This window comes from Nematostella vectensis, chromosome 9 (genome assembly GCF_932526225.1).
Source record: "Nematostella vectensis chromosome 9, jaNemVect1.1, whole genome shotgun sequence".
Taxonomy (NCBI): Eukaryota; Metazoa; Cnidaria; class Anthozoa; order Actiniaria; family Edwardsiidae; genus Nematostella; species Nematostella vectensis.
In genome coordinates this window covers 481,691-498,983 of record NC_064042.1, presented here as the reverse complement: position 1 = coordinate 498,983, position 17,293 = coordinate 481,691, and the positions used below count along the sequence as shown (strand labels likewise).

Sequence of the window (17,293 nt, the reverse complement as noted above, 5' to 3'; positions counted from 1 at the left end):
AACCCTGTATGTACATCAATAGTATAACACTAACCCTGTATGTACATCAATAGTATAACACTAACCCTGTATGTATATCAATAGTATAACACTAACCCTGTACATCAATAGTATAACACTAACCCTGTATGTACATCAATAGTATAACACTAACCCTGTATGTACATCAATAGTATAACACTAACCCTTTATGTACATCAATAGTATAACACTAACCCTGTATGTACATCAATAGTATAACACTAACCCTGTATGTACATCAATAGAATAACACTAACCCTGTATGTACATCAATAGTATAACACTAACCCTGTATGTACATCAATAGTATAACACTAACCCTGTATGTACATCAATAGTATAACACTAACCCTGTATGTACATCAATAGTATAACACTAACCCTGTATGTACATCAATAGTATAACACTAACCCTGTATGTACATCAATAGTATAACACTAACCCTGTATGTATATCAATAGTATAACACTAACCCTGTACATCAATAGTATAACACTAACCCTGTATGTACATCAATAGTATAACACTAACCCTGTATGTACATCAATAGTATAACACTAACCCTGTATGTACATCAATAGTATAACACTAACCCTTTATGTACATCAATAGTATAACACTAACCCTGTATGTACATCAATAGTATAACACTAACCCTGTATGTACATCAATAGTATAACACTAACCCTTTATGTACATCAATAGTATAACACTAACCCTGTATGTACATCAATAGTATAACACTAACCCTTTATGTACATCAATAGTATAACACTAACCCTGTATGTATATCAATAGTATAACACTAACCCTGTATGTACATCAATAGTATAACACTAACCCTGTATGTACACCAATAGTATAACACTAACCCTGTATGTACACCAATAGTATAACACTAACCCTGTATGTACACCAATAGTATAACACTAACCCTGGATGTACACCAATAGTATAACACTAACCCTGTATGTACATCAATAGTATAACACTAACCCTGTATGTACATCAATAGTATAACACTAACCCTGTATGTATATCAATAGTATAACACTAACCCTGTATGTACATCAATAGTATGACACTAACCCTGTATGTACATCAATAGTATAACACTAACCCTGTATGTACATCAATAGTATGACACTAACCCTGTATGTACATCAATAGTATAACACTAACCCTGTATGTACATCAATAGTATAACACTAACCCTGTATGTACATCAATAGTATAACACTAATCCTGTATGTATATCAATAGTATAACACTAATCCTGTATGTACATCAATAGTATAACACTAACCCTGTATGTACATCAATAGTATAACACTAACCCTTTATGTACATCAATAGTATAACACTAACCCTGTATGTACATCAATAGTATAACACTAACCCTGTATGTACATCAATAGAATAACACTAACCCTGTATGTACATCAATAGTATAACACTAACCCTGTATGTACATCAATAGTATAACACTAACCCTGTATGTACATCAATAGTATAACACTAACCCTGTATGTACATCAATAGTATAACACTAACCCTGTATGTACATCAATAGTATAACACTAACCCTGTATGTACATCAATAGTATAACACTAACCCTGTATGTACATCAATAGTATAACACTAACCCTGTATGTACATCAATAGTATAACACTAACCCTGTATGTACATCAATAGTATAACACTAACCCTGTATGTACATCAATAGTATAACACTAACCCTGTATGTACATCAATAGTATAACACTAACCCTTTATGTACATCAATAGTATAACACTAACCCTGTATGTACATCAATAGTATAACACTAACCCTGTATGTACATCAATAGTATAACACTAACCCTGTATGTACATCAATAGTATAACACTAACCCTGTATGTACATCAATAGTATAACACTAACCCTGTATGTACATCAATAGTATAACACTAACCCTGTATGTACATCAATAGTATAACACTAACCCTGTATGTACATCAATAGTATAACACTAACCCTGTATGTACATCAATAGTATAACACTAACCCTGTATGTACATCAATAGTATAACACTAACCCTGTATGTATATCAATAGTATAACACTAACCCTGTATGTACATCAATAGTATAACACTAACCCTGTATGTACATCAATAGTATAACACTAACCCTGTATGTGGACAGAGGTCCATCCTTGGGCACGTAATATGTGGGCAATGAAGACAACCTGTGACAAAAGCGCATAAAAACAGCTTAATTACCCTCTACTGGACACCCAGTCAACCACAGTTTCTATCAAGGTGCCAACGGTGTGATGCCAAGACAATCTTAGATATTACTCTATCCAGTTGAGGATAGGATAGGCTCCGTGAAATGCCAGTAGTTTTGTCGATAAGTTTTTGCGTAAATAAATAAATAAAAGTTTTGACGTCACAACAGCATGTTGTCAAGGCGAGCTTTGAATGTTGTTAGGTAAAAGGCAAGTGGAATTTTAACGGGCTGTCTGATTTTCTGGGGTGGTGAGACCTTGAATTGACTTGTTGCCAAGTAACAAGTCAATTCAAGGTGCTGTCAAACGTCGGAGTGTTTGTAGGACGCATTCTCGACTCTAGAATTCTTTTGACAATGAACTAAACTAAAGTTAAAGCCCAATACGGCTTTTACGGATTTAGGGGAGGTACAATCTGTATTGTATTTATTTTGCGCAAAAACTCTTTCCAAATTTAATTGACCAACGGACGATTTACTTGAACTTGTTCGCGACGAAATAGTCAATTTCCTGTGATAATTATACATCTGGCTGAGTCCAACCCGCCCTGAATGAATATCGTAAATAATGAATGTTTTTAGATTGTTATTACGAGAGGACAATAGGTTCTTACTACCGAGAGGACAACCTGGTTTGTGTGTTTGGCCTTTCTTATCCATTTGCGCCATTTTACAATTCCTCAACGGGCGCGGCCTGAGTGAAACCGTAAATGACACCTTGAAAACATTGAGTTGTGATGTCATAACTATTTGTTTCCGCGCTAAAACTTATTTACAAAACTATCACCTAAAATGGCGGTTAATTCAAGTATTCGCCAACAAATAGAACTCACTTATAGTAAGGCGTCTGGATGGCCTGGTCATTAAACATCTCGTTGATGTACGAGTGCAACAGGCGGCGGTCAAAGTCATCAGTCACATGACCACCGTAATTAACACCAGCCACCTAAGAGAGACACGTATACAACACATGATGATACACTGTATCATAGATAGTACATGATACCATTCTCACACACGCTCTCGTTATTCTCACACACGTTCACGTTATTCTCTCACACGTTCTCGTTATTCTCACACACTTTCTCGCTATTCTCACACACGTTCTCGCTATTCTCACACACGTTCACGTTATTCTCACACACTTTCTCGCTATTCTCACACACGTTCTCCTTATTCTCACACACTTTCTCGCTATTCTCACACACGTTCTCGCTATTCTCACACACGTTCACGTTATTCTCAAACATGTTCTCGTTATTCTCACACACGTTCTCGTTATTCTCACACACGTTCACGTTATTCTCACACACGTTCTCGTTATTCTTACACACGTTCACGTTATTCTTACACACGTTCACGTTATTCTTGCACATGTTCACGTTATTTTTACACACGTTCACGTTATTTTTACACACGTTCACGTTATTCTCACACACGTGCACGTTATTCGTACACGTTTACGTTCACGTTCTCGTTATTCTCACACGTTCTCGTTATGTGTGGTATTGGATTTCGTCCAATAGCGGTATAATTTACATCAGTTAATAATTGTTTGAGCTAGACTCAAGTGCCTGGACGCACGTGATTTAGAATCAGTTTTATTTAGACTTCGCCGTCGTAGTATCACTTGTTCTCGGCTTTTCTTCTTCTTGGTTGTTCTCGTTCGTGGCAGAAAACGAACTTCCAGACACGCTGTTGGACGTGCTGGCCTCAAATTAAGTCTCCTCCGTGGACATTCTCACTGGTATGACAAAGAGACATCTCTGATCTTGGGCTCTCTGTAGGACACAAGATTCTCCTGCGGCGAGTCATCGCCAAGGTTATACAGAAGGCTGGGAACCCAGGACACACAGAGGAGGAATTGGGGACTCGTAGTCCCGTCGCGTCCTCATCGAGGGACAATCCCCCTCTTTTAGAGGGTGAGTTAGCAACAATTGAGGCCTTGTTCAATGCGAAGGACGTGGAGAAGGCACCCCTTGGTCCACTCGCCGCTGGTTCTTCCTCTACGACTCCCGACTCGCCGCTGGTTCTTCCTCTACGACTGCCGACTCGCCACTGGTTCTTCCTCTACGACTCCCGACTCGCCGCTTGTTCTTCCTCTAGGACTCCCGACTCGCCGCTGGTTCTTCCTCTACGACTCCCGACTCGCCGCTGGTTCTTCCTCTACGACTCCCAACTCGCCGCTAGTTCTTCCTCTACGACTCCCGACGACAAGGCTGAAGGTAAACCATTGCTCCCGTCAGATTTGATCTTGGGCGCCGATGGCAAACAACTGAAGCCACTTTAGTATTTATGTTAGCGAACATTAAAATTCTGGAATCGATGTTGGGCATTGACATCAAGGCTCCATAATCGAGGCTTGCAACTATCTATCCTACCTCAAGTTTCTCGCAGTCAAGGGGACCCGATTTCAAACAAGGGCTATCCTGGCTTTTGACCAGGATTATCGAGCGACCCGGCGGCGAGAAAACTTTCCTTGGGGGTCGAATCTCGATGACCTCAGTGCGCAGTTCTTTGACGCTGCTGTCGCGTTAAAGCCAGTGAATACCGGCTTTTCACGTCCCTTGGACAAGCGAAACCCACCATCATCCGAGGAGTATTGCTTCAGATGGAACTTTAGCCCCGATGGTTGCCCAAACCCACTTTCGTGCAAATACAAGCATGCATGTATTCAGTGCTCTCGACCTTCCCACCGGGGCACCGGGGCGAGGCTAGGTCAGCATCAACCACGGGGGCAAGGCTTGGTCAGCATTAACCACGGGGGCAAGGCTTGGTCAGCATCAACCACCGGGGCGAGGCTTGGTCAGCATCAACCACGGGGGCAAGGCTTGGTCAGCATTAACCACGGGGGCAAGGCTTGGTCAGCATCAACCACCGGGGCGAGGCTTGGTCAGCATCAACCACCAGGGCGAGGCTTGGTCAGCATCAACCACCGGGGCTAATAGCAACAAGAAGTGAATGACCTCTATCCATTCTGCCCCGCTTGTGGCTTTATCTCCTTTATCTACGTATTCTAATCATTCTGCACCGCTTGTGAATTTATCTCCTTTCACTATGTCTACCCCGCTAGAGGAATGCCCATTACATTTCCACGCTTGGGAAAAAGAACTATCGACCGATTTTGATAAATCGTTTATTTTGGATGGTCTACGCTATAAATTTAAATTAACCTCCCATTCTGTCGCTTCACGTATTGATGGTTATGACAATAAAAATTACTCTAGTGCTACGTGCACGGAATTCAAACACGAAATGGACGAAATATTTGCAAAGGAACTTGCGCTTGGGCGAATCTCGCGTGTTACCGAAAAGCCCAAGTGTATTCATTCTATTGGTCGTGTCCCGAGGAAGGACTCCGGAAAATCTCGCCTTATCACCGATTGCAGTCGCCCACATGGCCGCCTGGCGCTGGGTCCCGGTTTTTCCGCCTCATCGACAGCTTCAGGGATTTCGTTGGATGTTTGGGGCTTTCGACCCCTCTAAATATGAATATTTTAATGATAACCGTCTCTTGTTTGGTTTGTCTTGCGCCCCGTCGATTTTCAAACGCCTCTCTAACGCAATAGTGCGTATGATGTTTAATCGAGGTTTTACCTCAGTTGTAAATTATCTGGGCGATTTCCTTATAGTTGGAAAAACTAAGGACGAGTGCCAGCGGGGCCTTATCGCTCTCATCCATCTGCTCTATTATCTCGGTTTTAATATTAGCTGGAAGAAAGTTGTCTCACCCACTCAGCGTGTCACCTTCCTGGGCATCGAATTACAGTCGTTATCTATGTCTCTCCGTCTGCCTAGAGATAAGCTCGAACGTCTCAAGTGTCTTGTGGATAATTTTTCACGGAAGATTTCGGCCTCAAAGCGTCAACTACAGTCGCTCGCAGGCTCTCTTAACTTTGCATGCCACGTAGTGCACGGAGGTCGCACGTTTTTACGGCGCGTTATTGATAGTGTTAAGAAGCTTAGAAGTTCTTCTCATCGCTGTCGCCTTAACTCTCAGTTTCGCGCTGACATATCCTGGTGGCAGGAATTTCTCGTCACATGGTCGCTCTATGATGCTAGACTTCAGCACGCCTATATACTTTAAAACTGACGCATCCCTTCTTGGGTTTGGCGCGGTTTGTTCCGATGACTGGTTTGCAGGAGCATGGACTCCCAATTCTCTTGTTACACATTACCAGTCGCTACACCCTCACAACTGGTGCTCTGCTGGTCACGCAATTAACCCTGCGCTACGCTCAAATATTAACTATTTAGAATTGTTCCCAATCCTCATTGCCGCTCGTCGTTGGGGCTCTAGCTGGTCGAATAAACGTGTGTGCGTCGAAACAGATAATACTCAGGCCATGGCATTTGTAAATAAGGGGACTTACACCCATCAAACACCCATCCGCCATGTCTTGGCTTCGTGAACTATTCTGGCTAAGTGTGCGCTACAACTTTCGCTTATTTTCTCGACATTTGCGTGGTCACATTAACTGTTTTGCGGACAGACTAAGTCGTTTACTTTATGATTCTAATGGCGTCTCTTCGCTTCCTTTCCAGGATACCTGTACCAACCCGACGAGCTAGCCAAATTAGTCTCCGCTGCCGCATATGCGGCCTCTACGTTAGGCACACGACGATCTCAGTGGCGTGTCTACCTACGATTTTGTTCAGCGTACGGATTGGTTCCCATTCCCGCTCAACACCGAACGATTGTCAGGTTTCTTATTCATCTGTCTACTTACTGCAAATATTCTACCATTGCTAACTATTTGTCCTTCATCGACATTTTGGTTACCCCGTAACCTTTCAAGAATTCTTCGCCATTAAATTACTCGTGGCCTGCGTCGCATTTTGGGCGACGCACGTGAGCAGAAATTGCCGATTACACCGGATATACTCCATCGCATTCACCCCCTCCTGTCTGACGATGCGGATTCCGGTTTCTTGGCTGCTATCCTTGTCGAATTTTACACCTTTTTCCGTAAATCAAACCTCGTTCCAAAGTCTCCCAAATCGTATGATCCCTCGAGCAATTTGTCACGGTCAGACATTTCTATTCGCGCGTGGGGAATGGTTATTTGTGTGCGTTGGTCCAAAACCATCCAGTTTAAACAGCGCCGTTTACTGATTCCTGTTGTTCGTCTCACAGCGGGCCATCCACTGTGTCCAGTCCAGGCCTATGAGCGCCACTACGTTGCTATCCGGCCCCACCATCCTCGCCTGCATTCCTACAGTCTTCCAAGGGCGCTAGTGCACCAATTAGTCATGAATCACTTAGTTCGAAATTACGAAGGGTCTTTACTGCCACCGGCTTGAACGCTTCCATGTACTCTGCACACTCCCTCCGTCGCGGTGGCGCATCCTACGCGTTTAAATGTGGCGCTCTTGTTGAACTGATCAGCCTCCAAGGGGACTGGGGACTGGTCTTCTGATGCGGTTTTGCTATATATTGCTCAGCCGTTGGAACGCCGCCTTTCTGTGGCTAAGCTTATTGCTTCGAACATTATCTCCTCCCCTTAATTACCACAATCTACCTATTATCCCTCTTCTATAATTTCCCTTTTCTTGTGAACTCCTTGTTGTCTGGCGGTTTGGGCGGGCCACATCGCGCCGGGCGCGGCTTCGGCTACCCCCTGCGCGATGTGGCTTTGCTATATCCAGCAAAACAATAAAGGATTGATATATATATTGTACATAGTTGTTGTGTCATGTTTTCTACAGTTTCTGATTATAAGTTAAATTATTCTCACACACGTTCTCGTTATTCTCACACACATTCTCGTTATTCTCACACACATTCAAGTTATTCTCACACACATTCAAGTTATTCTCACACACGTTCTCGTTATTCTCACACACGCTCACGTTATTCTCACACACGTTCACGTTATTCTTGCACATGTTCACGTTATTTTTACACACGTTCACGTTATTCTCAAACACATTCTCGTTATTCTCACACACATTCAAGTTATTCTCACACACGTTCTCGTTATTCTCACACACGTTCACGTTATTCTCACACACGTTCACGTTATTCTTGCACATGTCCATGTTATTTTTACACACGTTCACGTTATTCTCACACACGTGCACGTTTTTCTACCACACGGTAACGTTATTTATAAACACTTTTAAGTTGGTTCTTTTTCAAGCTTTTCTTTTGATTGAACTTGCGCATATAGTTGCATTTGAAATGTAGCATTCATATTTGACATACGAGAATTATGAGCGAGCATCGAAACCCATAAAATGCATTGAAAAACTTGCTATGCAAACCACAAAACAGTAATCGTATGTGACATACCAGATATTTTAGCGCGTCCCAGGGGGTCTCTTCGTACTCATCTAGGTAGATGCTCAGAAGATTCTCAGACACCTAACGAGTGGAGATTGAACAATAATAGTGAAACCAGTTTATTAAGGCAGATGCTCAGAAGATTCGCGGACACCTAACGAGTGGAGATTAAACAATAATATTGAACCCAGTCTATTAAGGCAGATGCTCAGAAGATTCGCGGACACCTAACGAGTGGAGATTAAACAATAACAAAGAACCCAGTTTATTTAGGTAGATGCTCAGACGATTTCCGGATATCTAACGAATGCAGATTAAACAATAACAAAGAACCCAGTCCATTTAGGTAGATGCTCAGAAGATTTTTGGATACCTAAGGAATGCAAACTAATCAATAACAAAGAACCCAGTCAATTTAGGTAGATGCTCGGACGATTTTCGGATACCTAACGAGTGGAGATAAAACAATAACAGTGAACCCTGTTTGAGATTTCGTTGCTTTTATAAGTTTCAGGGTTATGTGGTTCTAAGATTTTGTTTTGTGTAAATGCATCCTGATTTTATGTAAATGTCATGTTAGACTGAATAGACTACACTCCATGTACCTCAAAGTCGGAGTCGTTGAACCCGTAGACGATGTTCCAGCCGAGCATAAGGAACTTGCGTCGTTCAAGCAGAACGGAGTGGAAGAAACACAAACCGAACAACAACTTTTTGTACTTGTCCTGCTTATGGCACCGGGAGAACTGCTGCTCGGTGATCAACTGGTAGAGACGCTTCATGTTCGCCTTTAAGCCCTGTTCACACACAGAAACAAACAAGGATAAGGCTGCAAAGCCGTGTACAAACACAAAACAAAACAAGGTAACAAACAAATCAAGATGAGGACGGACCATTATATATTTAAGGGGGAGATTGGGCAAATACAAAAAAATGCGCGCAAAGCCTCCAGAGCAAAAATACTTTCAACTACTGGTTTGTCTAAGGTTCAAAGAAAAGGCTCTAATTTCGCCTTCAGATCCAATCCATAAAGTCACAGAGCCAAACAACTACGTTAAGAAGATGGCGACCCACCTTGGGCGGCTCGGTGGTCATTTTGATGCCAACTTGCAAGATGGAAATGGGAAACTCGGGATGGGGACTGCTGCTGAGCCAGAGTCTGAAGTCCGGATGTGGGTCCTCCACCTGAAGCTGCTCCACAAGTTTGTCCAGCTGCGGCATCCAGCTCAGCGACAAGTGACAGTTAGCCAGGAACACCCAGTTACCCTACAAGCGGCAGTTAGCCAAGAACACCCAGTTACCCTACAAGCGACAGTTAGCCAGGAACACTCAGTTACCCTACAAGTGACAGTTAGCCAAGAACACTCAGTTACCCTACAAGCGACAGTTAGCCAGAAACACCCAGTTACCCTACAAGTGACAGTTAGCCAAGAACACCCAGTTACCCTACAAGCGACAGTTAGCCAAGAACACTCAGTTACCCTACAAGCGACAGTTAGCCAAGAACACCCAGTTACCCTACAAGCGACAGTTAGCCAGGAACACCCAGTTACCCTACAAGCGACAGTTAGCCAGGAACACCCAGTTACCCTACAAGCCACAGTTAGCCAAGAACACCCAGTTACCCTACAAGCGACAGTTAGCCAGAAACACCCAGTTACCCTACAAGCGACAGTTAGCCAAGAACTCCCAGTTACCCTACAAGCGACAGTTAGGCAGGAACACCCAGTTACCATACAAGCGGCAGTTAGCCAAGAACACCCAGTTACCCTACAAGCGACAGTTAGCCAAGAACACCCAGTTACCCTACAAGCGACAGTTAGCCAAGAACACCCAGTTACCCTACAAGCGACAGTTAGCCAAGAACACCCAGTTACCCTACAAGCGACAGTTAGCCAGGAACACCCAGTTACCCTACAAACGACAGTTAGCCAGGAACACCCAGTTACCCAACAAACGACAGTTAGCCAAGAACACCCAGTTACACTACAAACGACAGTTAGCCAGGAACACCCAGTTACCCTACAAGCAACAGTTAGCCAGAAACACCCAGTTACCCTACAAGCAACAGTTAGCCAAGAACACCCAGTTACCCTACAAGCGACAGTTAGCCAAGAACACCCAGTTACCCTACAAGCGACAGTTAGCCAGGAACACTCAGTTACCCTACAAGCGACAGTTAGCCAGAAACACCCAGTTACCCTACCAGCGACAGTTAGCCAAGAACACCCAGTTACCCTACAAGCGACAGTTAGCCAGGAACACTCAGTTACCCTACAAGCGACAGTTAGCCAAGAACACTCAGTTACCCTACAAGCGACAGTTAGCCAAGAACACTCAGTTACCCTACAAGCGACAGTTAGCCAGGAACACCCAGTTACCCTACAAGCGACAGTTAGCCAAGAACACCCAGTTACCCTACAAGCGACAGTTAGCCAGGAACACCCAGTTACCCTACAAGCGACAGTTAGCCAGGAACACCCAGTTACCCTACAAGGGACAGTTAGCCAGAAACACCCAGTTACCCTACAAGCGACAGTTAGCCAGGAACACTCAGTTACCCTACAAGCGACAGTTAGCCAAGAACACCCAGTTACCCTACAAGCGACAAGTGACAGTTAGCCAGAAACACCCAGTGATCCTGAGAAGAAGTTAGTAAACTTCATATGAAGCCATTACTGCTATACTGCTTATCTGCTCGTTCAAAGATTAATCTGGAGATCCAGCTCATTCTGCACTGTTATTGACAATGGTGAGATAGCAGGAAACAGCTTAAATAACAATTGTCTGGTTAATGTAAAGGCTGAGACTCACATCTTTAACACCTTCCTTGATCATGCGTGTGGCTATAGGGGCTTGGCCCTGACCCAGGGAGAGGGCATGGAACCGGTTGGACATGCCACAGTTCTCCGCAAGCTGAAGCAAAGCACTTGTTGGGTCCTAGGATAAAAATGACAAACAGGTTACTCACAACAAACAGCAAGGCGGCACTCTTATGTCCGGGGGATTTAGGCCGATAGAAGAATGAAAGGGTTTCATATTTATTTGTAGACGTTCCTAATAAGCCCTTTACCTAACTATAAATATTTGCCAACATGACAGTTTAGTTAATGTCAGGTACAATAAAATAGAGATCTCTGTTTTAAAAACAAACATGATGGGGTAGAGAAATAAATCAGCACACGAATAGGACGTCACGTTTTACGCCTTGTGAAAACAGAGTGGTTTTGCAGACGTGCATAAGTTCTTGGTCAGAGCTAAGGTGCGATGGTTATCTAGGGAACAGGGTACTTACTACTCCTGGTGACAACACAAAGATCAGCGGCGTACGTGTGGAGGAATCATCTACCACAGAGGACATGTCCAGAACAGGAGGCTCGACAAACCTGGAGCAAAAGACATTAGAATGAGAACAAAACAATAAGTTATAGCACACGGGCTCAAGTCATTTATAGCACATGCACTAAATCTAGAGTGACATATATTAAAATATGCACAAAACAACTAATTTATAGCACACAGACTCAGTTCATTTATAACACACAAGCTGAATCTAGAGCGACTTATATTAGAATGAGCTGAACTTTTGTCATTGGTTGTTAACAGTGATTAAAACGGTTCTAGACGGACTGACTTTGATCTGAGGTTGATAACAGTTACTAGGATGGTTTTAGACGGACTGACTTTGATCCGAGGTTGATAACAGTGACTAGGACGGTTCTAGACGGACTGACTTTGATCCGAGGTTGATAACAGTGACTAGGACGGTCTAGACGGACTGACTTTGATCCGAGGTTGATAACAGTGACTAGGACGGTTCTAGACGGACTGACTTTGATCTGAGGTTGATAACAGTGACTAGTATGGTTCTAGACGGACTGACTTTGATCCGAGGTTGTTAACAGTGACTAGGACGGTTCTAGACGGACTGACTTTGATCCGAGGTTGATAACAGTGACTAGGACGGTTCTAGACGGACTGACTTTGATCCGAGGTTGATAACAGTGACTAGGACGGTTCTAGACGGACTGACTTTGATCCGAGGTTGATAACAGTGACTAGGACGGTTCTAGACGGACTGACTTTGATCCGAGGTTGATAACAGTGACTAGGACGGTTCTAGACGGACTGACTTTGATCTGAGGTTGATAACAGTGACTAGGACGGTTCTAGACGGACTGACTTTGATCCGAGGTTGTTAACAGTGACTAGGACGGTTCTAGACGGACTGACTTTGATCCGAGGTTGATAACAGTGACTAGGACGGTTCTAGACGGACTGACTTTGATCTGAGGTTGATAACAGTGACTAGGACGGTTCTAGACGGACTGACTTTGATCCGAGGTTGATAACAGTGACTAGGACGGTTCTAGACGGACTGACTTTGATCTGAGGTTGTTAACAGTGACTAGGACGGTTCTAGACGGACTGACTTTGATCCGAGGTTGATAACAGTGACTAGGACGGTTCTAGACGGACTGACTTTGATCCGAGGTTGATAACAGTGACTAGGACGGTTCTAGACGGACTGACTTTGATCCGAAGTTGATAACAGTGACTAGGACGGTTCTAAATAGCTATAGACGGATCCGAAGTTGATAACAGTGATTAAGATGGTTCTAGATAGTTATAGACGGACTCACTTTGATCCGAGGTTGTTGACGATGAAGGAGGTAGCCGTGAATGAGACTCTGTCTGGTCTGAGTGATCTAACTACCAGCATCCTTTGCAGCTCGTTACAAGCATTCTCCCACTCGCCTGCAATTGAACAAAACATCAGGGTTGTTCCTTAGCGCAAGCTGACACCTGTGAGAACGGTTATCGCCAGCTATATTGTGGTTAGAGAACGCTTGGCAACATGTAGAAGCTCAATATTTTCTTTGAGACAACTTTGAAAGTTGAGTTACGAGAGTGACTCGATATATAAAAATATTGTCTACTATTCCAGGGCGGAAGGTATTCAGGATCCAAAACGGCTTCGAACGGCGTTAAGCTGTGCTATGATTGAATGGAAGTAAATAAACATATTTGCTGCCAAACATACCGAAATATACCAAGAAATTAGAATCAGAGAAGGGGAATTCTTATTCAACATTTTTTTGCTCACCAGGAAGGGGTGTGTTCTCGGGCTCAGAACTTGTGTACCACTGGTTCCAGTCACGTGGGTACTGCTCAAATGACGTCACGATGCCATGGAAATTGGGAAGCCTGTGGAAAAAAGCATGATCTAACTGAGTACATCACCTCGTACTAGCCTTAAAGCCGCATTGTCGCCATTTTACTGGTAAATTACGTAACAATCTTCTATGGTTTTTAAAAACGCAAAAAATATTTCAAAATATCGAAAGCAGTGTGTCTATTGGAAGTTTCTTTGAATATGTGATTGATAATGTAGAAGGGATGATCCTAATATATTATTTTGTCTTTTAACGGTAGAGGCTTCCGTCGGACCTCTGGAAGTAAAGTGGTGAGAATGCGGCTTTAACCATGATGGCCTGCAGGTCTTACTTGTCCAACTCGGTTACGTTATCCCAAGAGGTGTCTGTTAGCCACTGCGTGCACGGATTGTCCATTTGACCCTCGCGATCAAGAACCTATGCAATTACAAATATAAGAAATACAATCACGGATAGATGACAGAAATACAAATTTGAAGTGCGAAGCTTTACAATGTAAAAAGACACATTCTGAGGCCTCCACACCGGGATAAAGTGGTGGGAGGGGTGGTGGGAGGGGTGGTGGGAGGGGTGGTGGGAGGGGTGGTGGGAGGGGTGGTGGGAGGGGTGGTGGTGGTGGTGATGGTGGTAGTGGTTGTGGTGATGGTGGTGGTGGTGGGGGGGGAGGGGTTGTACTTACCACCCCTCCTCTGAGGAAGAAGTTGTACTCGTCCATGTTGAGTTTACCGGCGGCCTCCAGGATCTTGGAGCACATCTGGAATGAGAAGAGCAGCTTGTGCCTCTCAAACAGACCCCGGCACGTGTACCTGAGAAAGAACACTTGATCAGTAAATAATCAGACCCCAGAACCCTTGATCAGTAAATAATCAGACCACAGAGCACTGGATCAGAAAATAATCAGACCACAGAGCACTGGATCAGAAAATAATCAGACCACAGACCACAGATCACTTGATCAGTTAATAATCAGACCACAGATCACTTGATCAGAAAATAATCAGACCACAGATCACTTGATCAGTTAATAATCAGACCACAGAACACTGGATCAGACAATAATCAGACCACAGAGCACTGGATCAGAAAATAATCAGACCACAGACCACAGATCACTTGATCAGTTAATAATCAGACCACAGATCACTTGATCAGAAAATAATCAGACCACAGATCACTTGATCAGTTAATAATCAGACCACAGAACACTTGATCAGAAAATAATTAGACCACAGATTTCTTGACCAGAAAATAATCAGAGCACAGATCACTTGATCAGTAAATAATCAGATGAAAGAACACTTGGTCGGGAAATAATCAGACAACAGAACACTTTCTGATCACTTGATCAGAAAGTAAAAAGAGTACAGACCACTTGATTAGGAAATAGCCAGAGCACAGATCACTTGGTCAGGAAATAGCAAGAGTACAGAACACTTGATCAGAAAGTAATAAGAGTACAGAACACTTGCTTATAAATCATGAGCAAAATTAGGGCCGTTGGAGGGCGGCACTTATTCCAGTAAATATGGCACTTACTTATACACTGCATAAGTGTGGTACTCGTTGAGATTCTGGATTCGGTTGTCGAGGTTGGGGCTTCTTTGACTCTTCTCGATCGAGTTGTTGAACAGATCAATATAGGCGTCGAGTGAGAACTGGTACATAGGGTCTATACGCCCCATGTCATTCAGCACGAAGAACAGAATGGACGCACGTTGGGCACACGGTCGGTAACCCTGTGGTAAGATAACATACAGGTAGCTACGAATGCTAAATGATACCCTTATAGCACTGTCAATAATCGACTTGAGCACACGGGCGGTAACCCTGTGGTAAGATAACATACAGGTTACGCATGCTAAATGATACCCTTATAGCACTGTCACTAATCGACTTGGGTTTGACGCATGCTATGATATTGCTAAGTTACCGGTGCTGTGGCGTGACCAAATAGTGTTGTGTGACAAGGGTTATAGCGCAACAGGGTATTGTTGCATGTTTATCCCTCAAAGAAATGAGCGTGACATGAAATTTAAGGACACTGCATTGCATGAGAGCTGTAGTGGTGTGACTAATTGTGATTGTATCACTTATAGTGTAGGTGTATGACAAGAGAACTTGACAGACAGTGTTGCGTGACAGGTGTCACCTCACCTCACGTGCAGCGTCGATCTTGATCTCTGTCTGTTCGCTGACTGTTAGCTGTTCCGCCACTTCTTGCGATGTGGTCTTGGAGGAGTTAAGCGTATTCACCAGCTGCTCATCGTCCAGCAGTGAACCCTGTGCTGTCTGCAGCAACCTGAGGACATGGTCATGTTAGACAGGGCCCGACGTGACTAGTTAGTAGCCCAAGCAAAGGACATGGCCATGTTAGACAGGGGCCGATGAGACTTGTTAGCAGCCCAAGCAAAGGACATGGCCATGTTAGACAGGGGCGGATGTGACTTGTTAGCAGCCCAAGCAAAGGACATGGTCATGTTAGACAGGGGCTGATGAGACTTGTTAGCAGCCCAAGCAAAGGACATGGCCATGTTAGACAGGGGCCGATGAGACTTGTTAGCAGCCCAAGCAAAGGACATGGTCATGTTAGACAGGGGCCGATGAGACTTGTTAGCAGCCCAAGCAAAGGACATGGCCATGTTAGACAGGGCCCGACGTGACTAGTTAGTAGCCCAAGCAAAGGACATGGCCATGTTAGACAGGGGCCGATGAGACTTGTTAGCAGCCCAAGCAAAGGACATGGCCATGTTAGACAGGGGCGGATGTGACTTGTTAGCAGCCCAAGCAAAGGACATGGCCATGTTAGACAGGGGTCGATGTGACTTGTTAGCAGCCCAAGCAAAGGACATGGTCATGTTAGACAGGGGCCGATGAGACTTGTTAGCAGCCCAAGCAAAGGACATGGCCATGTTAGACAGGGGCGGATGAGACTTGTTAGCAGCCCAAGCAAAGGACATGGTCATGTTAGACAGGGGCGGATGTGACTTGTTAGCAGCCCAAGCAAAGGACATGGTCATGTTAGACAGGGGCGGATGAGACTTGTTAGCAGCCCAAGCAAAGGACATGGTCATGTTAGACAGGGGCCGATGACACTTGTTAGCAGCCCAAGCAAAGGACATGGCCATGTTAGACAGGGGCGGATGTGACTTGTTAGCAGCCCAAGCAAAGGACATGGTCATGTTAGACAGGGCCCGACGTGACTAGTTAGCAGCCCAAGCAAAGGACATGGTCATGTTAGACAGGGCCCGACGTGACTAGTTAGCAGCCCAAGCAAAGGACATGGTCATGTTAGACAGGGGCCGATGAGACTTGTTAGCAGCCCAAGCAAAGGACATGGTCATGTTAGACAGGGCCCGACGTGACTAGTTAGCAGCCCAAGCAAAGGACATGGTCATGTTAGACAGGGCCCGACGTGACTAGTTAGCAGCCCAAGCAAAGGACATGGTCATGTTAGACAGGGGCCGATGAGACTTGTTAGCAGCCCAAGCAAAGGACATGGCCATGTTAGACAGGGGCCGATGAGACTTGTTAGCAG

General features: G+C 44.2%; 1 protein-coding gene across 4 annotated transcripts in view; it reads right to left on the bottom strand.

Moving 5' to 3' along the window:
- LOC5505338 (dynein axonemal heavy chain 2) overlaps positions 1-17,293 on the bottom strand; it is an 80,273-nt gene that overhangs the window by 15,367 nt on the left and 47,613 nt on the right. For 3 of the 4 annotated variants that reach the window (XM_048732144.1, XM_048732145.1, XM_048732146.1), the window contains 13 exons: positions 15,913-16,057; positions 15,295-15,494; positions 14,438-14,564; positions 14,090-14,175; positions 13,689-13,789; positions 13,225-13,339; positions 11,877-11,967; positions 11,396-11,521; positions 9,656-9,847; positions 9,187-9,378; positions 8,591-8,662; positions 3,129-3,241; positions 2,197-2,254 (listed from right to left, as the gene is read on the bottom strand). In XM_048732144.1, the coding sequence (XP_048588101.1) occupies positions 2,197-2,254; positions 3,129-3,241; positions 8,591-8,662; positions 9,187-9,378; positions 9,656-9,847; positions 11,396-11,521; positions 11,877-11,967; positions 13,225-13,339; positions 13,689-13,789; positions 14,090-14,175; positions 14,438-14,564; positions 15,295-15,494; positions 15,913-16,057 (1,618 nt within the window). Of the gene's footprint in view, positions 1-2,196; positions 2,255-3,128; positions 3,242-8,590; positions 8,663-9,186; positions 9,379-9,655; positions 9,848-11,020; positions 11,072-11,395; positions 11,522-11,876; positions 11,968-13,224; positions 13,340-13,688; positions 13,790-14,089; positions 14,176-14,437; positions 14,565-15,294; positions 15,495-15,912; positions 16,058-17,293 lie in introns of those variants that run through there. The other variant, XM_048732147.1, reaches the window with a different exon arrangement.